The sequence below is a fragment of the Lepeophtheirus salmonis genome, chromosome 3 (assembly GCF_016086655.4).
Source record: "Lepeophtheirus salmonis chromosome 3, UVic_Lsal_1.4, whole genome shotgun sequence".
In the NCBI taxonomy this organism is placed as follows: domain Eukaryota; kingdom Metazoa; phylum Arthropoda; class Copepoda; order Siphonostomatoida; family Caligidae; genus Lepeophtheirus; species Lepeophtheirus salmonis.
In genome coordinates, this window is record NC_052133.2 from 1,935,960 (window position 1) to 1,962,275 (window position 26,316).

At 28.5% G+C, this 26,316-nt stretch overlaps 2 protein-coding genes across 3 annotated transcripts in view; one reads left to right on the plus strand and one right to left on the minus strand.

The window, feature by feature from the left end:
* Positions 1-26,316, minus strand: part of LOC121114479 (cyclic nucleotide-gated channel beta-1-like) — an 88,407-nt gene that overhangs the window by 25,382 nt on the left and 36,709 nt on the right. The gene's annotated exons all lie outside the window — the stretch shown is intronic.
* Positions 17,358-26,316, plus strand: part of LOC121114478 (semaphorin-6D) — a 125,788-nt gene continuing 116,829 nt past the window's right edge. The window contains exon 1 of one of the 2 annotated variants that reach the window (XM_040708451.2): positions 17,358-17,849. In XM_040708451.2, the coding sequence (XP_040564385.2) occupies positions 17,699-17,849 (151 nt within the window). In that variant the 5' untranslated portion in view covers positions 17,358-17,698. The remainder of the gene's footprint in view (positions 17,850-26,316) is intronic. The other variant, XM_040708452.2, reaches the window with a different exon arrangement.

Sequence of the window (26,316 nt, forward strand, 5' to 3'; positions counted from 1 at the left end):
CTGTACTGTACCGATACACCCATAAATGTAACCATATCTTTAATCATTGTTTGAATCCCTTGGTTAAACCTACTAAACTTTCCTAATAAATTAGGATTACAGAGAATAGCGAACACAGAAGTGTGTGTTTATAATTGGTAAGATACATTATTTGAGGTCAATGTTGCTCTAATGAAAGAATGTTTTAGTATTTAAAATTGAAGCAGTAAATTGAATGCATGGTTAGTTATTAACATGTAGATGCATATTCTTTATGGATAATTATTTATACCGTTGTGGGCAATTCATAGTACATAGTTAAACCCCAAATACTAACGAGGAAATTTATAGTTGGTTCACTTACTACAAAAACTCGTTTTATACCGTGACATGATTTGAAACGTCGGTTTTTATTTTATTTATATAATATGTATATTATTCCAATTTTTTCTAATGAACTCATTGTTCAGACATGAGTAATTGGAGTAGTGTTTAATTAAATTATATAAATGCATAATGAAGTGTTCTTTTTAGTGATACATAAAGTTTACTCAAAACATCATTTTCCCCAAGCGTTTATATTTTATGAATTTTGATAATTCGGTTTGTATAGATATATTGAATTATGAAAATTTGAGAACAATGGGCATGTTAAAAATCCGAAAATCAATATGGTAACCCTGAAAATTTGATACATTTTTAGGAGAGAAAGAATAATGCTCATGACGTTTCATTAGATCAGCTACAATCAGCTGTGACAAGGGAGGAATGAGAAATGATATAAATAAGGATATTTTCTAGAATTACTCTTATATCGATCCCCAATTCTACTTTGAGTCCAACAAGAACCTACATTTATAACTCTGCAAAAAATCCTCAGGGTTATGATCCGTCTTTTATGAGCACAAACGGATGTTCAATCAGGGGTTTGAATGCGATTCAATCTATTAAGCAAAGGATGCTCACTAAATAGAAATTAAATAATAATGATAACTAATATGGAAAGGAAAATACATTCTTCCGATTACCAAGACAAAAAATTGAGCCAGGTAAAAAAATCACCGGATTCACATCACTGGATATATTCTCTCAACTCAAACAATTATTAATTCGGTTGAGCCGATGATTTTTGAATCGACTAGAATAATAGGTCGAACTTCGAATTAAAAAGCTTAAATCGACTTCTATTTTTTTTTTTTTTTTTTTTAGTTGGCTTTCATTTTTATCACTAAACTCAATGGCGTTTCCTCACTGGCTGTAAGATGCAATTTCTAAGATATATGAAAAATAATGTATTGATTCTGTGACTTATCCTCCTAGAGGGGCACTAACTTCAAACATTTTATGCCCCTCGCCTCTATAACCTTATAGGTGGACCTACTTTTTTTTTTTTTTTTTTTTTTTTTTTTTTTTTAAATTTTGAAAATTATTAGAAATGAATAAATAAGGTTATAATGAAATTACTTTTTTTTCTGTATTCCTTTTCTAATTTATGACACAACTCAAGTTTACACAACACTACATAGATACATACTTTACATATCAATTCATTTCTTCATATGCACATGTCAAAAAACAAAATACTCTTTGTAGTGATAACATATCTCTTAATTTGCTTAAAACAAATTTCGTCAAAGCTTGCAGTGCGTCTCATTAATTGAAAAAGAAAAAAAAAATACAATAGTTAATTAATTTTTGCAATAAGGTAATAATTAACTCATGTCTTTAAAAAATCCTAACCTTCTAATATTTATTGCCCACTAACTAAAAAAATTGAGAGGTCAACACTCTGCTGAATGTTTAATAGTGGGGGTTTCTCTATTATTTGTGAGTAAAGCACAAAAACCAAAGCGTTCCAGACTTTTACGCATTAACAGTTCAACTCCTTTTAGATAAATATTTTTATGTGAGATTTTACTGAGTTCATAAAGCAACTCAAAGACATATTCTTCTTTACTCACTAAGGCCTATCTTATAAAGGATCAGATATTCATATACGAAGATTCATCATTATGAAAAACATACTTTTTTTATTTTTCCCTCAATTACAAAATCCTTTTAAGAGGTATATCAAGGGTAGTAAATCAATTTTAAATATGTGTTAAAAGTCTGTATATTTTGAACCTTAAAAGAACGATTTTTAATGTGGTGTATCATTAAGCAATGTGCCTATGTGCATGTATGTACTTACTATTCTTTTAACAGACCTTTTTTTCTGTTGTCGTTATGCATCAACCTACAAAAATAACCATATTTTATGGTTATTTCTAACTTTCACTTGATGTGCATGCAAATACCAACAGAGCCTGAGAGTCCCACAAAGTTTAACCTCATATTATTCATTAACTTCAAAACTTTACTCATGAAATGGAGTTAAAATTGATCTATGATTCTTTTATGTTCAACCAAAAATATAAAAGTGACAATGTATTTTACAAATAATATAATTTCTCAACCGTCTTTGAAAATACTTCAGGTAAACATTTCATTTTCAATTTGTGTCTCTTTTCTATTTTTGGAAGTAACAAAGTCAAAATTCACACTTTGGATTTTTGTCTGTACATATAGCTGAATATCCAAAGAATGACTTGATTTATTCATTTTATAAAATATAAGAGAGAAGGTTTACTCTATCTATATCTAAATATGTCTCAATTAGACATGTTGAATAATTATCTATTAAACATGAAATGATCGAATATTATCAATTTTCAAATTTGACAAACAACAATTGCATTATTTTAAAATCTAATTATTTTACGTTAAAGAAATTACAATGCAGGTTAGGGCCAACCTACATTCAACAAACGGAAATGTTCTTTCATCAATTTGAAGTCTGGTATTACAGAAAATGTATTATTCTTTCAGTTTATGTCAGACATCCTTTTCATGGCAGTAAGTACAAATCTGATCTTAGACTAGAACGGACGGACACAAGTATACAAACCATTCACCGTCATTTAATCAGACAGAGTAACAAAAACATTGTGCAATCTAGCTCAGTGGGCACCAAGCTTGGGAGAAATTATTGTATTGAACTCAATGTCTTTGAGTTCCTAGAGAAGAATAAAGATGGACTAATTGTAGTAGTAAAATGTATACTTATACATAATTGGTGCAACAGCAACTCCATCTGACCTATAAGAAGAGGAAAAATGGAATTCAAAAAAATCAATTATTATTATTTAATATATTATAAGCCAGTCCTATGTTACTATCATTTGTACGTTACTATTATTTAATTTTTGTGCTAACACTTTTTCGTAGAATTTTTTTTTTCTGTGTAAAGCTTTGTAAAACAATGTTTCCGCATTTGGAATCACAATTGAAAAAAAAATCAATAATAGAGCTTAATCAAAGTTATTAATGAGACAAATCCACACCAAATAATCTTGTTCCAGGAATCAGTCTTAAAATAAATTAAAGTTAACTAGTTCAAAATCTCCTGCCCGGACCACGACATTAGTTTTTCCATTAAAAGTATAGATAAAGCCTTCTTTTATTTTTTATTTTTTTTGCCTTATATATTCTTTCTTGGGTGAAATTAAACATGAAAATATATTATTTGATTAGTCATAAATTGAAGGAGGAAAAAATGGCTAAAAAACAAGTTTGTGAATGAGAGTGATAATAATAATAATTATTATTATTAAAACGAAAATAGAGGCATGCATCTTTACCTACTTATGTGTGGACATTCTACATCAATATGAAGCAACTTTATTTTGAAGTGGAAAAGATGTTTTGAAGGGAGTTTGTATAATGTTAGATTCTTTTCACTTTTGTATATACGTACTTTTGGACACGACAAATGGGTTACCTATATATGTACACATCATATGTCTTCTCTCTCTCAAAAAAAAAAAAAAAAAAAAAAAAAGGAGTCACAACCTACAATAAGAGAAAACTGCAAATAATAGTAATTGCATGTCCTAATTCAAATTTGTACAATAGGATGGAACTGATGTACCTACTTTGTCCAAAAAAGCTGTGCTTTGTTTGGTACTGTCTGTAGACCTTATGAGCCTATTTCTCCAATTTTTATTGAAATATACAGTCAAATCCAGATATAAGAAATTTGTATATTACAAATACGTATTTAGTCAACGTTCTCTGAGATGCAATTTTTTTAATACATAGAAGAAATAGGACGTAAAAAATCCGCATAACGTTCACTTTTTCTTCCTTTTTTTTGCTGTTAACTTCATAGAAATTCAGCAATAATAAATAATTTTTTCCTTTATTTATAGCTGAAATTGTAAGCTGGCCCCCCCCAAAAAAAATTCTGTATATTTCTTTTTAACAATTCATTTTACATTGTTTTTCAATCAATGTACATATCACGTTTACCCCCCAAAAAAACACTTTTGCTGAAAGTTAATCTAAAAATCCTTGATCTTTCAAAAACAGGATCTAATAAAACACTGGTTGTCTTCTCACGGCGAGTTTTAAAATTATCTATTTACATAAGTTTACAAAAATTGTGTTTGACATATTCATACTTCGGATATAATAAACTCCGGATATACACAACTTTTTATGCCAAAAATAGCATTTTATTTTATCTGGATCTCTATTGATATTACGCTTGAGCACAAAGCAGATGGAATTTTAGAATATGTGATAAAAAACAACTTATAAAAGTCACAATTTTGACTTTTTGAATGTGACTAATATATATATAAATATTTTTTTTACTAGTTTTGATATAAAAATTTAAAATATACTCATTAAATATTTTTTATATCAAGAATATTAATAAAAAAAACTTATTATTATGTATAAATTGCATTGTACAGTCAATGAAGTACATAAATATTCATCTTTTTTGAAAAGTGTTATCCCTATTTTGCTAATAAATTATAATATTCCCGAAAAAAATATATAAATATTTTAGCATTATTGTACTTTAATCCAAAAAAATATTTTTTAAATTAAAAAATATTAGACACATTCAAAATCAAGTCAAAAATATGTTTTAAAGTTTGACTACTTTTTCCAATATTTCACCTTCTTTGTGCTCAAGGTAAACATAAATATATATCCATGAGATTACATATATAATGTCAAGTATTATCCGTCAAAATCTAAAAAAAAAGTTTGCCACCACCTATTGTACACATATTATTATACACAAAAAAAATATTCATCTTTTTGAAATGTATTTTTTTTTTTTGTTTTGTAAAATTCATTCTGTATAAAAAAATATGTATTATATTTCAAATATATGTATCTATAAAAAGAGTACATTTAAAACAATTTTTTTCAAAGGATTTTGCAATCTTACACAATGAATATCAGAGTAGATAAAATACTATGCATCCAAAGGTAGTTAAAACTTCCTAATGGTCAACTCGAACCTGCCATTGAATTCATCAGAAAAAAATCTTACACTATACTTACATGTATTGGAACACGCTTTCAATGTCAAGCTCTATGTGCCTTGGTATTATTCTATGCAAAAAATCAAGATAACTCGATTATTTTTTTTATTAGATATAATGTGTCATTGGTAACCCTGATTCATGCATCAATACAGAGATGACGATAATTGCATTATAATAATATGAATTTATGAATGTACTTTTATAGACAACTTTTTATGGGATGAAAATGCAAATAGAACCTGTTTTCATATGGCTATAGGCCCAACCATGTATAATAGTTCAAACATTTTTATCAGGTCCTTCAAAACTTTTTTTATTTTTTTCATTGCTAATTTATTTTATTAATTTATTGCCTTTCTATGTTCCTCTTGTCACGTCCATGCATTTGTACAGTGTACACATTGGTGGGTTGATCCAGAGGTCAAAATGGAATTATATGAATATAATTGACGGCTTCCTTCATTTTTGTGTATTCTATCTATGTATTAACAGAGATGAAAATTTGCAAAATATATCCTTTTATGTTTCTTCTGCTGTTAAAGATCTGCGAAGGGTGTTAAAAGCACTTTTTATAAATTATTGGGTTTTTATCACTAAACCTCTGTTACTTCAGGGGGGTGGGGAGGCCTCTGCGTACCATTTTTAAAAGTCAGGAAGAAGGGTAAATAATTAAATCTGCTATATGTTAGGTGACTAATCTTCCACATTTGCCAAAACATGTGCTCTTTTTTTTAGAAAATGGTTCTTGCTACAAAATAAAAAAATTAATAAAATTATTGTTATTGCTAAGCATGCGTAAAATATTTTCCTCCCTTATTAAAGGAAAAAATAAAAGTGACTATTAAATGAATGAAACAGATTATGAGTTATGACAAATCAGTATAAATATTGCGTATTTATATCCGATAACTATTAATAAAGACCTTGCTCTTGTTGAAAAAAAACAACACTTATATAAATATAATTTAATAATTTCTGAAATTCCTTTGGTCTGTATTATCAGATTGGTAATTACAGAAGTGTTGGAAGAGTAATAGTGAAGTGAAAGGTTCTCCATTTCTTCAATACAGTTTAAACTAACTCAACTACATCAAATTGAACAATAAATTAATGCAAATTCCTGGGACAGTAGACATAATAATTTGAAGTTTATGCAAAAAAAAATAGAATAATTAATTGGATTTGTTTGTAATAAGAGTTTCTCGTTTTAGGGCGAATATTTTCAATGGTAGACAAAGAAAACTGGAAGAAACCTATTAGATCTTTGAATAAATGATTAGTTGTACAGTCTTTCATTTTTGTTGAAGATCTCGAATCATACTCTCCCAAGTTGTAGAGAATAATCCTCTGAAAATATTGGCATTTCGATATACTTTTTGTACTACGTACAATTTCAGATCTTGTGAGTTTTTAGAAATTGTTTGTACATTGGTTGGTCATTAAACAGACTCTGTAGCATCTTTAAGCCTTTTCTTCTAAAGAATAAATAAAAAATGATCGAAATCAATGAGTAGTTAGACAATTCTTTCCAATTCTGTTGGACTACTTTCAATTCTTTCTTTACAAGCCGTATTACAAATTTAGTAGCCCAGAATACCAGAAATATTGGATCCTTTTTATACTAGTACAGAACTATTATAGCAGTACTTTTGTTCTAAAATTAATTAAAAAGTTTTTAGGGGCTGGGGATTTGTAATTTATCACGAATTTCAACTATTTCAAAACTTTAAAATATGACCGTATTCATTAAAATATCCATAAAAACTACCTTTAAGTATTTGGTATATATACAGTGATATTTGTCTGGCTTAGATACAAATGGTACCCCTGTACAATACCGTTTTGTCCAATGAGAAACAATAAAACAAAGTTCTCAACAAAATATGTCAAATAAAATGGTTGCTCCTTGAATTAAAATATACTGAGTGTTCTACACATAACAATGTCATTTTTGTCTAAAATAACTTTCGGAACTACAGAAGAAGTGAAATATTGCAAAATTTGTCTTATAAAGATATATTTTACTTAAAAATCACCTATGATATTTATTTTTTATGTATATTGGACGTATTAGACGTTGAAACAAGGTAAATTTTATGATCTGAACCCAAAATTGCCTGTGTATATGCGATATTTAAGGTACGGCATTATGTAGCCAAACAGGCTACATACAAGCACCCTGCACTAGCCCAACCGATGTTAAAGTAGCAACGGGCTATCGAGCCCAGGTTATATAATTTTGTCTGTGTACTCTCTACTTATGAAAAATAAAGAAACAGATTAGATTAAAAAATATTTTAATACTTTATTTTACACATTTGGCAATGTCTCGCCAACAATTTGAAATCCTTAAGACTTTTTGCTTGATTTAACTCATAAGTAAACTTAAACTCCTTTTGTGATAGAAACACATAAAGAAATATACAAAAGGAAGTCCTTATCTTAACCAACTATATAGTATATGTACAAAAAAATATAATTTTAAATTAAAAGTTCAAATATACATTTGACAAATCTTTTTAACGAAATTACTCTTTTTTATTATATTTATGTAGATATAATAATTTATATTTTTTTAGATAAAAAAGAAAAAGAGTTCTATCAAATACCGCAAAAAACAAAAATTGTTAATTTACATTTATTTTTACTAATATATATTTTTTTAGTATACTATTATATACCCCTTGGAGATTCACATACATACATACATATAAAAGATGGCAACACATAGGAACGCACATGCTTGTGTTTGAAGGGGATATTAAATTACGTACCTTGTAGATATTTGCAAATTATAAAATTGTACCTATAGTATATTATACAAATATATATACATATGTAAGATTTTCATACCTATAAAATATGTACCTGCAAATTAATGTGAGCTCTACTTTTGTGTATAGGACTGTAAATCCTAAATATTTTTAGTTGTGTGAGTTTTGTTGTGTGATGAAGAGTTTTTGTTTAATTTCCCAAGATGCTGCATTTATTATTTTCTTCTTGAGGAGAGAACATCTAAAATAAAGTAACCACTAGTGCGTGTTGTTTTCTCTATGAATATTGATGATTTTTTGTCAGGTTTAGACTTAATAAATTGAGAATTACAGATAATTTGCAGTGTGACAAATTAATTCAAATTTCATAACTTTCTTTGGAATTTACAAAATTGAAAGCTGATACACGCTTTTTAAGTTTCTAGAAGATTTTTTAAACAAATAAACAATATTCAAGTACTCAAAAAGAAAATAATATTTAAATCAAAACTATTTTAATGGTTTCTAAATGTATTATTAATTAATGGCAAATTTTGGTAAACAAGAAGTTTGATTCTTTTTCGGCTTTTGTATATTTAATATTAAGGAAAGGTTTGATTTAATTTATAACAAGACTCGATTTTATAAAATCAACCATTGTACCACTACTATAGGTGGACAATTTGGCAGATTACAATAATCATGCAATGTAAATTTTCATTTTAATGAAATAGAGGCCCCATAAATATACCAGAGAAGACCTGTTGTCCCCATATTTTGAAAATAACTAAAAACACCCTAATTTGTTTGATAATTATGTCATGATCAATATGTGATTTCATTTTTATAAAACTGCCCCATCTTACTAATAAATTGGTCCCTTGTAGGGGAATTACATCTTGTAGAGTTTCTTTATTCATTCATTGATTAATTCCACAAGACAGTGGCTGATATATTGAATCAAAATCGGAGAATTTTATATGGAGTAAAATATTCAATATCTTCATCGGATCAAAAATAGAGAACAAATATATGGGGCAGAATATCCCAGATTAGCATTGTATCGGCATCGTAGAAAATTCTTAATGATTTCAATATTTTATATGATTCAATCCAAAAAAGGAGGGAATGGTGGAAAAAATTGTTGTTTAATTTTGTAGCAATGGAAGGCTTATTATGAATGCATCTATTATAATATAAGTATTTCTTAAAAAAAGTGTGAAACAAAATTTACCTCCCTGGTTAAATAAAAAATTAAAGATAAGATTTATTTATTACCAAGGCTTGTTAAGTTTGTCATTTATAAAAATTGCTCTTTTTTTTAAACGGTGATCTTGTTAACGTTTATATCAAATTGATCCATATATAATAACAAAAATATTTTTTTTTTTCGAAAATATTTTTCTCTAACGAGTCAGTCTTATGGATCAAGTAAAACATTAACCAAGAAATTAAATGTTATATCCTTAGAATATATGTTAATCTGTTGCCAAACGAAACAAATCATTTGTGAACAAACAAAATAAATGATCTTGGGGATACGGGTACATCTAATCATTTTCAAATATTGGATCGAATCGGAAAATACTTTTATGTCAATCCATGTCTAATTTCAAAACCTATAAGCTAATTGAAGAAGTAAACCCAGTAGCGTAGGTAGGATTGTCAATTTGCCAGTCATTTTGAAAATATGCATGAATGTCATATATTTTATAAAGCTTCATAAATAGATGTAGTAAATTTGAAGAGAGTAAATTGCCCCCTCTTTCGATATAAATGCTAACTACGGTCATAAGTAAATCTATTCTTCATTTCATTACTTGGAAGCCTTTTCCACATTTTACATAATGTAAGAATGTTTCCATCGATGATTTGTTTCTTGTATCCATGTAGATACTTCTTGACGAAGTGAAACCCTGTTGTTTCTTTATCTCTTTTGAATTTGACATTCAATGTATACATCAAATTCATGCAAATATATACCTTTTTTATTTAGAATACAAAATAACGACTTAAGTATTTTTTAAAGATAAAATTGTACATACATTTTTTCTTAAGCAACTGTCAATATATTGGACAAACGAAAGGTAGATGATAAGATAAAGCTTACTGACAAGGCTTTTTTAAGCCTTGTACCTATATAAAGTAGTTTACTGGAATTGATAAAAAGGTTTTGCTATTTCATTCATAAATAATAATATTAATTGACTGATGTAGTCCGTTCAGAGGTTATCATCTTTTTTGTTGATAATATTGTTTGCTCAATAAAATTGAAATACAAAAAGGTTAAAAATATGTAACAACCTATCCCGTCATAGTTTTCTAACGATGGGAAAAAATTTATTTATAGATGCTGGAGAAGGTTTAGGTTCTAAGTGTTGGTAGATTAATTCGAGATAATTTGCATACCTAAATAAGCCCTAAACCCCACATTTATTATTGTCATTTAAATCGTAGAACACAAAAATGACCATTAAAAACTTCATCGACATTTGCTTTGTCCTTGAATGATTTTTTTAAATCCCGTCTGTAGAGTATAGTTACGATTCAGAGTCATATTTTGACGTTATAGGTGAAAAGTAAAGAAAATAAAAATTGATAAAAATCATTCCAGCATTTGAAAAATATGATATCTATTAAGTTATTTTGAATATAGTCCCTGCAAAATGTGTCTAATCATAATATTCAAAATTTAAAATTCATGTAAGATGGAAGCTCTTATTAGGAAACTAATATTTTTTTCCATTAGCTTTTTTTAATGTTCCTTTTATTGGTTAGATGGAGTTGTACTGATTAAGTATATGTAAACATTACTGTATTAGCGCGATGCCCATAAGTTGCGTCGATTCAACTCAATTACTTTAAAATATGCCTACAACTATTGAATAAGTCTTATATTACAACTTGAAAAGATTTTCCATTAAAGAAAAGATTTATTTTTATTGATTTATTCAGTTTAAATTTTAATTTTTTGGCTGTGTATTTAGTAAATAAGTAATAAAAAGGGTTTGTGAAAAAGTTCCGAACTTAAATATAAATAAGTTGATTAAATTAAAGTAATTACGAATAAAATACATTGGATATGAAGTATATTTAAATTAGAGTTATCCTATTACTTATTTTCTAATATCTGAAGGATTTTATAAAGCTTAATGCTAAAAAAAAGAATTGACGAGTGTTGGTAGATGAGCCTTAACTAATTTTTTTTCAAAAATTATTTGGATATTGGGTTCTAAGTAAAACCGGTTGTGTAGAAAAATAAACTATAACCTATTTATAAATAGACCCTGATCAGAAATAAGAGTTTATCCATCAAAGCAGTGTTCAATTAAGTGAAGGTATGAATTTACGGGTGTATATTGTAGACAGGCCAAATATATACAATGTAATCGCACATATATATACAAATTAGGCTTTCACGAATGATTACAGATTGTTAGCTGTTAAGTCCCTCAATCTTTCCGCCTCAGTGATCTCCCCTTACTCAATGGATCGTTACTGCCATCATGGATGATTGGATATGGTCTCATGGATCAAGAAATAGGTAGATTTAAATATGTTGTAAGCAAATTTACATTGTTATGAATATTTTTCCATTTTTGTAGTCGAGTCATCTTATATTTCTGTACAATTTTAATTTAAATGCGTCAAAGTGCATCTTTCAAACATAATATTTCTTCACCCTAACCATTATTCGTCATTCCCTTACAACATGCAAATCATTTGCATAATATGCGCAACCAGTTTGCACATTGTATTGTATTATAATAATTTTTTTCTTTAAACAATTCAAAGAACGACGACTCTGCTTTAAATTCCAAGTTATTTTAAGTATAATTTAAAGTAGTAGTAAGTAGGTAGTTGTTGTTGTTAATACTGGACATGGTCAATGATACATATATATATATATATATTTTTTGTAAATTGATGGTTTCTTCAAAACAATAGAACGGAACCTTCATGAAGGTCAAATTAATTAAAACGCAATCTAAATATAAATATGTATGTGCCTAAGACACTATTCTATGTTCTACTAATTATCATTACCCATTAGGCTTTGAAGGTCTGTGAGTGGTCTTAACTACATAGATATATATACTTATATGTATATTGTATTTGTATGAAGAAAAAATATTTATAATAATACTTCCCCTAAGTATTGGCCTCTGTTTTTCAGAAGATCCTTATTCAGTACTTTTAATGTATTTATTTTTAAAAAGAAATAGGGAAAATTGATAGTACGTAGTTTTTTAAATCAATTTGCAAAACCATTTTTTTAGTAATAAAGTCTGTAAAACAATGGCGTCTACAGGGCGTGGACTGGAAGTGCTGTAGCCCCCCACAACCAATTAAGATATTACAACAACAAAAATTCCGAAGAAATTTAGCATTCTATTTTTGTCAATAACTACGGATTTTTGAATTTTTTTGAAAAAAATTTAATTTTGTGAAAATAGCTGAGGATTTTGATTTTTTTTTTCGGAAAATTTAATATTTGAAATCTCATTTTTGAAATATTTTTCAAAAAAAATATATTTTTTTGTGAGCAGCTAAGGATTTTTGAAATTTTTTCTCCGAAAAAAAAATTGAAACTTTTTCCCTTATTAATTTAATTTTCTGTAAATAGATATGGATTTTTTTATTTTTAGATTATGTTCCTAAATTACAGTACTATCAAAAAAATGAAATTTACTCTCAATTTGTATTAGAATAATACTTATTTACATGTTTAAAATCTCATTCCAGTGACGTCTCATCACATACATAACGCATAGCGTCTGACGCAATATTTTGGTTACTCAGCCTCCATGGCTATCAAAAAGGCAGTTGTTGTTGAGTTTGAAAACTACAATGACTTCTCCCTTCACCATGTCCTACTTTCCAAAGTCAAGTTTGTTAAGAGAATGGCAAAAAACTTTGCCTCAAAAGTTTTCAAAATTATTTTTGTATCATATTGGTACTTAATTTGTAATGTAAATTAGTACCCAATACTATTAATTATGTATGTTACAAAAGAGGAAGTGCTCTAAGCTAATTAAGTTTCTCGTACAGCTAATCGATATGAAGTTCCATGATGAATAAAATGCCATAAATATGTACGTCTTTTAAATCATAAATTTGATGACTTTTTCTTAGAGATATTACAAAAAAATTACCGTAACAAGAGAATTGGATTTGACGATTTGGGCCAATAATTACCCTTCTAATTAATAAAAATTTTCTTTAAACGTAAGGAAGCTTGAACATTCTTCTATTCATTAATGAAAAAAAATTTAAAAATTGATTGAGAGCATCAGTTTTTATGAAATGAAATATTTCTTAGTCGCTAATGAATAGAGGATTTAATGAACTGCAGATTTGCATGGTCGTTTGGGCAAAAAAAACTCCTTCCAGTAGGCAAAAAAAATATAACAAAGCTTTAATATTTATCTATTCATTAATAAAAAAAAAATAGTAAATTGATTGACGGAATCCATTTTTATGAGATTAATAAGTTTGTTGTCACTAATTAATAATAGAACTATTTCTGTATCTTTAAATTGGCTTCGATGTTCTGGACCAAAAATGACACTTCTAATAAATAGAACTCCTTTTTTATTTAAACGTAAGGAAGCTTGAACATTTTTCTATTCATTAGTGAAAAAAAATATATAAATTTATTGAGAGCATCAGGTTTTATGGGAATTTGAAATTTGTAGATGCTAATAAAATATGAGAGGAGTGTCATATTTGTGTTATACTCATTCTTTTACGATCACCGAACCTCGTAAAATTCACATCTAGGAATGTGTAGGTCTCGTGATTCAAACTAAGACAGTCCAAAATGGAGACGGACATAATTTGAGTGAGATAATAATAACAAACTCCGTGTATCATATTTCATACGCCAGTCTTAAGAAACCAGTTCTTAGTACGTCCAATTCAAGGAGAAGATTAAATTTTCGACCTCGAATCTCCGGATTTCTCTCTGATTAGCCATTGAATTTGAATAAATGGCGGTATTTATCTGAAAAGACACTCCATAACAGGATAAGAGCCCCTTTTCAAATTCATATTCTGACTTTTTTCAGACTTTGTAACATATCTATATTAATTGAATTACGTTACTCTAATTATGAGCCACACTTTAGATTTGTCAATAACAAAAGTGTCCAATTTTCTCTTCAAGGCATTTACTAAGATATATAATATGTATAACAGAACAATGACGTAATAAACAAAAACTCAGACATTGTGTTGTGTCAAGGGAATGCTATTTCCGAACGCAAACCACTTTTTTCTTCTTCTTTTATTACAACTAAGAATATGTATGAGTTAGAACTTATGGGAGTTCATAATTGTAAGTCCTATGAACAAGACAAATCGAGGGTTATCAAAGTATATAACGATATGAGATTGTTTTTTAGCATAAAGTTTAATTGACACATTTTAATTTAAACATATCTGCCTATATCTTATACGGTGTCGTAACTAGTGTTGTGTCAGTCTTTATACAGGATTGCAGTCTAGTTCAGCCTCGGTCCGATCCAGTTCAATCCTGCGTATCATTATCAGTCCTAAAACTTATAAAGTTCAGTCGTTGATTAGGGCTTGTAGCCCTGCCCAAAAAAGGAATTTTTGCTTTTTAAAAGAAAATTAATATTAAATTTTTTTTCCAAAATATTTAATTTGATGACGTCACTAAACTGTTTTTTTTTTTTTTTTTAACTGACAGTCCGAAGGATCGATCCCAAGGACTAATATAACCCGTCCTAAGACTGGAGTGGATTCGACTAGAACGAATAAATAAGGACTGATACAACATTAGTCCTAACTATCTGTGGACTCAAACTCAAAACATAATTGAAAATTGAGTTGATTAAAATTGCAGAATTATAACCACATCCTAGATTATCGATCTTAACAATAGTTAATTTTTTTTACTATGCTCCTTAGAATTTGGAATGAATATTATTAGATGTACGATGTACCTTAGGCTCTCTGACCCTCAAAGTTTGGTGACTTTGTTAGTATATTTATCCAAGTGTTCTTAAGTCCAACACTTTTATATTTTATAATTTCAAAGCTTAAGTACTAATAGATCAAGTTCATCAATTTCTCTATGAGTGACATGGATTACTCATGTATTTGTATTAAAACTTAGTTATATTATTATGTTTATGCGATATGGATCTACCAGAAGCAGTTGGTGTTTAATATATTGTAAACCATCTGGTATTTTAAGGGTTAAACTGAGGCAAATGACTTCACATATCAAGAAACTTTTCATTGGTGTTGTTATTCAAATAGGAGGAGAGTAGAGGTAGTCGGCACACTTTTCCCTTTTAAGCATATCACTCAGCATCTAGAAGGGATATTGAGATATGAGTATGCGTACATTTTTTTTTTTTTGCAAAGTTCAAAAATTTATGCAACTTTTTGTATCAATTTCAAAAATATAGTTAATGGTACTTTATGTGTAGTATCAATTTTAATGTTGTTTAGAGGGAATTGGTGCAATAAAGATTATCTATAAATAATAGTAATGATAATAGTAAATAATAGTATGTATTAATTTAATTAATAGAAAACTTAATTTGACCAAAAATATAAATATATAGAGAATAATTAATAAGTTTAACATAGGCATATTAAACGAAACATATTCAAAGTGATATCACAAAAAAATTATTGTTAAAGATTACGATAATTTTTAGTTTTTCTTGGAAGGCTTTATTCTTTTGTGTTTTTTTTTTTTTTTTCTTCAGGTTATTGTATTATTTTTTTTGCCGATTTAGTGTTAGCCGACTTGTAAAAATACTAAAAGCAACTCTTTGACTTCAAATACTTATATTTTACAGAATTTTTAACTGATAACCACCATTTCATTCTTTAATTAAACACAAATAATTATTTTTTCATAAATGAAAGGGCTTAAGTCCTTAGGTATCAAAAGAGAGTTAATGAACATGAATTTAAATTACTCAGAGATCAATTCAGAAAATAAGTCACAGCTCAAAGTTGGATGTACCCACCACTCTCAAAAAACTGTAGCAAATACAATACTTACAGGGGATGAATCAACGAAAGTCCTATAACACTAGAAATGAATAAACACAAATTACCCCCTGTGCCAACTACCCTCCACTCTCTTACTAGTGTGCCCCCAGTTACGAGACCATTGATCTTCATCAAAAAAATTAATCAAAGCTCTTGTCTTATGATAGAATATTCATTTTCCCCTATTAGTAGCAAATTACTTATAGGAGAAGCAATATTGAAATTAAATTTGTAAGCTTATTTGGACCAAAATTCGAATTAATTCGGTAGAAATCAGATAACTTGAATCTGAATAATGTGAACAATGTATGATTTTTCCATATTTTCCTTCCCTAGTGTAATAAAAATAAACTAGATTCACTTATCTCTACTTTTATAATAACTAAAATAATTTGTCAACAGTTAACTTTATTTTACTTTCCCTATGATTTAAGACAATCAGATGCACGCACGGAACGTTGTTTTATTGTTCACTTCCGATTTTTCCTTTGTTTTTGTACGAAACTTATATATTATATTCTTTAATTAAAGAAAACACACTTTGCGTTGGTGTATGTATACCTAAAGTTATTGTACAAATTGCAGAAATTTTTTGAAATGATTGGAAATAATGTTATGAAGCTAGTTAGTATTGTGGATCACCATATTTATAAAATAAATATTCAATAATATAAAAATTAATCATACAATTAAAAGATGTCTTTTATTTATCATATTTCCAATAGAATTGCCGGATTCCCACATGCTTGAGTTACCCAACTTCTTTAGTAATTTCGTAAAATAATCAATACAACAAGGAGGGGCATACACATATTTAAAATACATAGACATTTATTACCAAAATGTAGTGGAAAAGGTTCCTTCTCACGCAAACTGTACTCAAGTTCCTCTTGGTTTTTAGTTGCTATTTTTGGGGTGTTTATTTATTTATTTAGACATTTGCATTTTGCAAAGGAACTGACAAGAAAGTTATTGTATAAATAATGTCAAAAGGCGAGGTAAAGTCTAGGCCTGGTATGACGTATACATTCTCTCTCTCTCTTCTTACCTTTATTGAAGTTGTATTTTTATTATTACCAACAGGCATATATTTATGTATTATATACCTAAATATACTTACTTGACCGCTCTTTCCATGCAGACTAGGTCTATGTACCTTACGAATAAATATAAAAAGCAGGAGTTACTATTATTAATTGACGCATTTTTCTGCGTGCGCTCACCCGACTTTTTGTAAGTCTTTTTTTATTTATTAACAAGACTTGAATTAGTTAGACATTAGAGACTGTTGGAGAGAGAGTCAAGCATGGATTGTTCTTATTCTATTTGTTTTTTTCGTTATTAATTTGCAAATTTAGAATACCTTTTAGTTTTGCGGTTATCTTTATCAAAGAGTTTAATTTCATATTCAAAGTGATTTCAAATAATAATAACTAATTATTATTTTATTATAATTAAAGTGTTGCTACTGATATTTGTTCTAAACGTGTGTGTTTTGTATACTTGTGAGTGAGTTAAGTGAGTGGCTTTCATCAAGTCATGCTGCTTTACTTCAAGATTTGTTTGTTTACAACTTGGATTCTCCTAGGATTAGGAATCGAGGAGGAGGAGAGTCCAAGGAGGAGAAGAGATCCATGGGGTGAAAGCCACGAGGCACGTATGAGCACGGATTATCGAAAGGAAGAGCAAGGTAGGTTTTTATATTATATAAAAATATATCTCAAGAAAAACAACACTTTCACAGAGGTGGTTGACTAATAAGATAGAGAAAGAAAAACCCTAACGGATAATCCAGAATGACATGTTTATCACCTAATAAATTTCCACTGATGGTTAAAAAAATTATATTTAAATTGATATTTTTATATATTTAAAAAAAAGAACAGAGATTAAAACAGACAAGGAAAATTATGCAAAAAGTGACGTAAGGGGCGCTCTACAGTCTGACAAGTAATCGATATACAATAATATATATATATTACGGTATAAAAAGCCAGGTTTGTCAACAAGACATTACCATTAATAATTCAAAGAAAATATTTATATATATATACATATGTAATCTTATTATTAAATGATTATTACCAATGTTTGAATAATTTTATAAAATTTATATACTATGTACAGTGTGCATATATAGTTATAAGGGACATGACTCAGTAGTTTCCTACCTCAAAGGGATGACATTTTGATATTATTATTATCTTTAAATATATTTCGCACTTTTTTTATGAACATATAATGTGACGTAACAGAGAAGCAGCTTTTTATATTAAAGTAAATTCATTTATCGAATTATTTTATTTAACGGGGGAGTGGGGAGGAGGAGCATCCATTTTTTTTTTTTTAACACTTAAGGGGTCGAAATGAATGGATATAAATAAGGTCATAGACACATTTATTATTTGACAATAAATAAATACATATATAATATAATTAATTCCCTAACTTTCTTTGCTAAATATTCAAAGTAGAGAAAATAAACATATTTGCACGTTTAACTGCCTTTAAAATATGTTTCAGCTTATTTTATTTCTTTTAAGATCACATATTTGTACATGAAAACGATGGTTTGAAGTTACATAAACACAAAGGCATTTTCTTTTTCTTTCTTTTCTAAGGCTTTATTTTAGTGTTCTATCAACTTAAATTGACTAAAAGATCTACTCTTTTTGATAGTTTAAATTTAAGAAAGAAAAAAATTGAACGCATATATTAATTTCTAATAATTTTTAACTGTATATTTATTATTTTATTCGTACATTGTTGTAATAATTTTTATTGATGAAAAATGACTTCATTAATAGGCTGAGGATACATATTTACAAAGGAGTTTCTAGAAGTTAATTTGTAATGGTTTGGAAAGAAAAATGGACTTTGTGTCCAATCTGGAAAATAATTCGTAGAATCTTCCCAGACACTTTTCAAATATCTTAAAATTGTATCTTATTGAGCAACAGTTTTGACCAAAATCTCATAATAGCTAACCCGGTATTTAATTGAAATCTTTATATTTACTGTTAAATGTCTTATAACTCCTTCAGAAAGATTTATAAAATCTAATTTGTACCTATAAATAAGTTCAGTTATGATTAATAATAAAATCACTTGAGTACAGGGTTGTGAAACTCAAAACATTTGGTGTCGTTTATTGATAAAAATCTAGACTACTTAATGGAAATATGAAGTCGTCTCGATTTTTTTCGAATTTGAAAATATAATCGCCATTTGAGGCGAGTCAAAAATATTCAGACAAACAAAATTGATGGTTTGTTCAAGTCAATACTACATTATTTTATTTAACAATTATCACAGCTCTTATTCTTTGAGTAGTTGTAGGTAATTGGCTTCTGATTCACCATTATCGGGAGAAGATACTCCATTTGTGTAAGAATTGATGATGAATGAGGTCAATTATGTAGTTTTTAATAAATGAAATTTTGTATACGTTTTTCTGTATTATTTATTTATTTATCTGTTAAGATGTTTACTAACAAAATATTGCTGAAAAACATGTGTATGCGCATTGTACAAACACTGATTTGATCTCCTCACACAAACAAAATTCCATCATACATAATTGAGTGCTATGCTCCAATGGTTTACCTACATACAAGCTCCCGTAAGTGTTCATAACTCAAATTATATATATACCTATAGAAGTATGTATGCAATAAAGGATATCGAATTTCCTACCTTCCACTGTTCTCATTATTGAATGAAAATAATGTATTCGTTTAAAATGCACACATTATAAATTTCCATACTATTATATGTAAGTACCTATGTATGTAGGAAAGCTCCAAACCTATTATGTATGTACAAATATAGGTATAGTTATATCTGTAGGCACACAAATGTATAGGTATAATTGAATATTTGACAGGTTGGATTTGAGTACTACCTCGTATCCTTATTTTTTCTTTTCTTTTCAATTTAAACTTACAGTGAGGTTTTTTTCACGTCAATCAGAAGTTTAATTATTATTAATCAATGGTCCTATGTATAAATATACACCACATCAGATCTCTAATTATTATTTATTTATTCTTTATAACTCTGTCTGGTCAAAAGTTAGCTGCAATGTCCAGAGTGCACCAGCGCCAGAATACATTTGCTAGCGAGGGGTCAATTTATATAATGTTGAAGCCGTCAGGGGCGTTCGCAGTGGACAATGCTGTTGGCCTTCCGCGACAATTTTGACATAGAGTTTAAGAACATTTTTCAAGAAGATAAAAAACAAAAAACCTTGTGAGTTAAAATTATTGGAAGGGATATTTTTTATTTTGAAAATAATTATAACCTTTAGATGTTTATTTTAGCACTCGCATGTATAAATTATTTTTCAATTTTATATGTTTCAAAGAACTAGAAATGGGTCGGTGGATCATGATTGGGGAGGGAGGATCATTTTAAACTAAAATGGTTATTTATTATATTTATTTGCGTATTTTCACTTTTTTGGTTAATAATATAAATTGATGAAAAAAAATGGCAAATAATAAAAAAAGTTTTCAAATTAAAAATTCCACAAAAGTAGGGTCAATGGCCCCTTAGACCCTAAGGTTCTGGTAACACTGGCTGTGTTCCTTTAGCTTCCCCTTCCATTAAACCAATATCCTTCAAATGCCTCTAGTTATACATCTGCTCTCGTTGTACAAAGTACTCAGCGACGTAAAGGAGATGGAACATTAAGCAAATTAGTCATATTAATTTCCTATATACGGATAATTAATTTTACTTTTGATATTTTAAAAGCCAGAAATGAAAAAAAAAAAAAAAGAATCCAGAAATTATCTTTTATAAAAAAAATATATCATAGAAAGGTGTTTTATTTAATAGAAAAGGGTAAAGAAATATATCATATAAAAAAAGATCCCAAATTGATATTGGATTAGTTATTAATATTCACCAAAAATTGAAATTTCTCCGCTAAAAAATTATTATTTCATAAGCATATGAGTGCATTCTTGGAAAAATGGTTCATACGGTTTTCAGTCAGTTACTGTTAAAAGAGTTTTGTCTTGGATTAAAGTCCATAGTCAATGTATGTATAACTCTACTGTTAATACTTTTTATTAACTCTGCCTGGTCAAAAGTTGGGTGTCTACTTGGGCATTAAAATACTTTTAAAAATAAATACATATAATTCAAAAGGGTCTATTTCCCGATATATATCAGCAAGTAATTGGCTCTGTCAATCGTTGTCAAATCTTAAAAGGCACAGATTAAGTGCAATTTAATCAAATGACATGAAGGTTTGTTTATATAAATGACGTATGCATACACCTTAATCGGTGTTAAAAAGGAAAAATTTATATAGAAAATGTTTTGCAGCAATTGAAAATTTTGAACTTGATCGCGTACAATGTGTTCAATTGAAATAAGCTATTTAAAACCATAAGTCAATCCCTTCAAAGTCCCAATAGGGAAGTGCTTACGTGCTCTTTTGGGACAACATTATCAATCAATAATGAAAATATCTATTTATAGAGAGCAACTTTGAATTAAATCCCAGGCAGGTATTTTGCATTTAATCATGCATACTACATCCATTTAACCTATTAAGTACAAGATTTTTTGAACATTGGTAATCACTCGGACTTTCACAATGTAAATTTAATTCAGTATATTTCATCATACATAGTTTAATTCAAACAAATAAAAGGTTTTCCATAGATACATACATCGAAGCATTACACTCTCTTCCACACATCTATATAAAACTTAGACCTTCTAGTGTCGTAGTATTTGAATAATACTAACAAAAACCAGTTGATCCTCATTGGATATCATGGTACTTATTGGCTTAATTTGTCTAAAGAAATAATGCTCTGAGAGAAAGAGAGAGACGGCGGGTTTAAATGAATTTGTTTTATTTCTTCCGTACAACATATTAATATGTTAAAGATTTGAAACAATAAGCAAATAGCCCAGAGGAGAAGGAAAAGTATACGTACCTAAAAGTCATATCCCTATTAAATAAATCCCCACCTATAAATGTAAGACACAGCTGAGGAAAATAAAATTAAAAAAACGTTAATACCATTTTATTAGTTTCCTTTTGACGTAATTTATAAAATGTCATTTAATGCATTTCCGCCAAAAGGAATGGAACGCTTAAATCTATGTTATGGATAAAACAGTAGTCAAGGGTCATTGTCTTTCAAATCATATCCACCTATTATATAAGTCTTATTCTCATATATAATTATAATAAATATAAATATGTTGAGAGTTTTCACTGACGTCCTAGCTCATAATTAACCAAAAATGACGCCATATTGGAGGTATAGTTGTTGATGAACTTATATATTAAACTATAATTCTGAAATTATGGTTTAATTTCTATAAAAAAACTATAATTTATAACCAAAAAATCTTACAAAAACTTAATCCAATGTCTATAAAAAAGAATAAGAGAATTTGGTTATTTGTCCATCATTCAAGATGGCTGACTTCCATAATGATGACGTCATGCATCTCAAAACGCCCTTTAGCTTCATACATAATAAGTGATATCTTTTAATGATGGAATTGACGTCACATCATAAACTGAAAGACACCATATTGGAGGCACATTTGTTGATATACCTAGTTTAAACCATATTGACATATTTTCAACACAAAAATATTAAGTAAACATCATCTAATTAGTTAATAAATAGAGGAACTTTTATCAAACTTGGTTGGTTATGTGTTTTTAATGATGACGTCATGCATTTGAAAACGGTGAATAATAAATAATATCTAATAATAGAAAAAACTGATACATCGGCTATTAATGACGTTGCATAGTGAATAATATGACGGAAGCAAAATCATTCTGGAGATATAGTTGTTGATATACTGAGACATCAAACGAAGTGAACAAAATTCTCAATTAAATAACTCTAAAGAAAACTTTTTATAATGGCCTTAAAGATAGCGAAATACTAAACTATTTCGCTATTGGAGAAAGATTATTATTTCTTAAATGATTTGGTTGTTGATGTTTCCTCCAAAGATGGCTGCCGACTCCCAGACTAAGGACGTCAGATGATAACACTCTATCAGGTCGTTACCTATATTGTAACTAAAAACCTTTTATCTTGAGGGAAACTGACTAAATGGCCCAAAAGTAGTAGTTTTTTAAACAATTCCTGGAATAATTATTGAATAATTTTTTAGAATGGTACACAAATTATTAACAATAAATAGTTCAAACTTAAACAATACACGTTCATAAGACTTATAAGAAAGAAGGAAATTAAAAAAATTGACATCTCACAAAAAAGTAAAGTGTACAATTGCATGTTAGTAGTGAAGTAACGCCGTGATATATATAAATAAACGTGTTCTGGGAGCCTTACGACCAGCAAATCTGAAGTTTTAAAATATTGGAAGATTAAAAAAAAAAGAAGAGGAAGCTCCTGTTAAAGATATGGAAATTGAATAATGACAAATTACGAAACAAAATCTCTTCAATACCTACAAATTACATCAGTTAATAATTTGATGATGTATTGCACATGTATGATTAATTGTTAATCCGTATTGGATTGTAGATTCATGGACGATATCCACCCTGTATCTATGTATACGCATATCCAACTCTCTAACTCGAATAATATCATCATGAAATACATGGTTTTTAAATTATAATTTAATTCAGAAGACGGATTATTACATACTACATAGGTATGCGTATGTACTTAGTCTGAAGGAAAAACCTCAAACCAAAATTATAATAAAATAAATATATTTAACAGGGTAACTTTACCAAAAAGGTAGTTGCTGTAAAAAAAAAAAAAAAAAAAAACAGTCTATAAAAAAACACCGACGAAAAGAGAAGAGGTGAACTCCCCGAAATTTAAATAATTTTGACTGCCTTAGGAATTATTTTTTGTACCTATAAAATGATTCATAGTCTACTTATGTAGTAGGTATGGCTATAAAAAGAGAGGTTCCCCTGAATCCTCTCTTCCATCATCATGCACTCACTCCACGCCATATGGGATGACTATCACCATAATCAGAAGCATGATGATGATAGTGGTAATAAAGAGATCGCCAAAGGATTGATAAAATTATATATAAGTTTTGCATGACTGGGCCATGATCCATTGACAGTATTCTCTCTCTTTTAATTTAACAAATCATTAGCGATGGCACAATTAAAAATAAAAATAAAATATCGATGCGATTCTAGAAAAAATTTCCGATTCTTTAACATTTGGTTTTTGGATTTTTTTTTTTTTTTCAAATCCAAAATTTTTCATAACTTAGACAAGTAAGTCATAGTTAAATAATACCAGTAATAAATTAGAATCGGAATCGCAAATTAAACATTACTTTCCGAATTGTAGAAGAACCACCCGATTTTCCGACTCAGATTAATCGTCCCCTCACTACAAATTACACTTTAAATTCCTGAATTGACTCAAAAAGATGTTGGTTGGAGTAAGATGCTCCAAAAGGTTATTAGTCTCCCAGGCAAGTATGTTATAATAACACGGCTATAAATATTATCCTACCTATTGTTGACAATTTGATAATGGCTTCTATTATGTTCCTATATCTGTGGTTTCATGGATGTACATACATTCATATGTATGTACTCTGATGTTATCGCCATTTAATATACGATTTTTTTTCTCTCCTAAAATCAGAAACACCCTTTACTCTGTAAATATCGTCCTTGAAACCTTCGATCTATATATATATATACTTCTTTTTTTTTTTTTTGGTTGAGAAAGAAAAAAGAGGGAAATGGTTGAGGAAGGGAGTGGCTCAAGACTGAGAGAAGAAATAGAAAATTATAAAAATAAATTTTACACCAATGTTTTTATTATAGTTATTATGAGTTGAAAGAAGTTATTAGTATGATTATCATAACATACAGGGGCAGGCACAAGAAGGTATCTTGTTGTACACTTGAAATAGGCTTATATGGTTTTACTAAAAGTATGATTACATATTGCATTTTTAAAAGATCGGATTTCCGTAAATTTGCATGCATGCATTTCTATAGACATCAAAAATTATAAACAGATAATGAGAAGCTTAAAGATTTTTGCTACATGTTAGATTCTTTTGTAAAATGACCGGCTCATTGAAGATCATATAATACATTTTTGACCTGCATCTAATACAGTTAAGTAATCATCTGATATTCGAGATCGGTTTTTGGATTTGAGAATAATATTTCTGGGTTTCATTCTATAAAAGTCTTGATCTCGTCTTTCTTTCGTTCAGTCCCATCACCAGGAATATATCTAAGAGAACCACTTCATATTCTATGAGGGGCTGAGGCCGTGACTAGAATTTTTCTTTGCCATTGACAAAATTAAGAACACTATTTTATTTTTTTCAATATTTAATGACCTTTTTTACAATGTTTTGAAGTTATTTTGTTATAGAATAGAAACAGGATTTTTTTTTTTTTTTTTGTACATTTGAAAATAAACTATTGTGAAACTAAATGATTTAGAATAATGACATAATTCTGCAGTTTTAGTATAATTATGCTTATATTTCTATTGGGGGACTAAGGCCGTAGTTATGGCACTGTGATTGTTGTCATTACCAATATCAAAGCAATAACAAAAAAAATTCATTTTCTATCAAAAATATCACTATTTATATCTTAATTCCTTAATGTTTTGGCTTCGGTATTGGATAAAGCAGTGTTTTAACCAACACTACAATTTCAGTATTCCATCTTTGAGTCAATTCTGAGAACAATGGGATAATTGGATTATAACACCAATACATTTGTAAATAAGAGTTAACATTTGTATAGTTACATATACCTTTTAAAAACAAGCTCTAAACTCCTTCTATAACAAAGGATTTCATATAATTATAGGGTATAAGCGGATGCTCAATAGACAGAGTGGAAACCCAAAACTTGCTGTAGCATGAATAAATTATAAAATATGTGATTTTTATCAAATCCAGAAAAGTCAACACACAAACAATTTTTGACACTATATTTAGCTATATTTATATATTCAATATGTACTCCGAGACTAACAATGATAATTTCGATACGCTGGTGAACAGATTGACAGGTCTTGATGATGAAGTCTGTGTCTCAGACGAATCCAATTTTAAATGAGAGGAGATATCCTTCTTCAAAACGCCCCAAAGTCAAGGGAGTTTAGGTAAGGAGG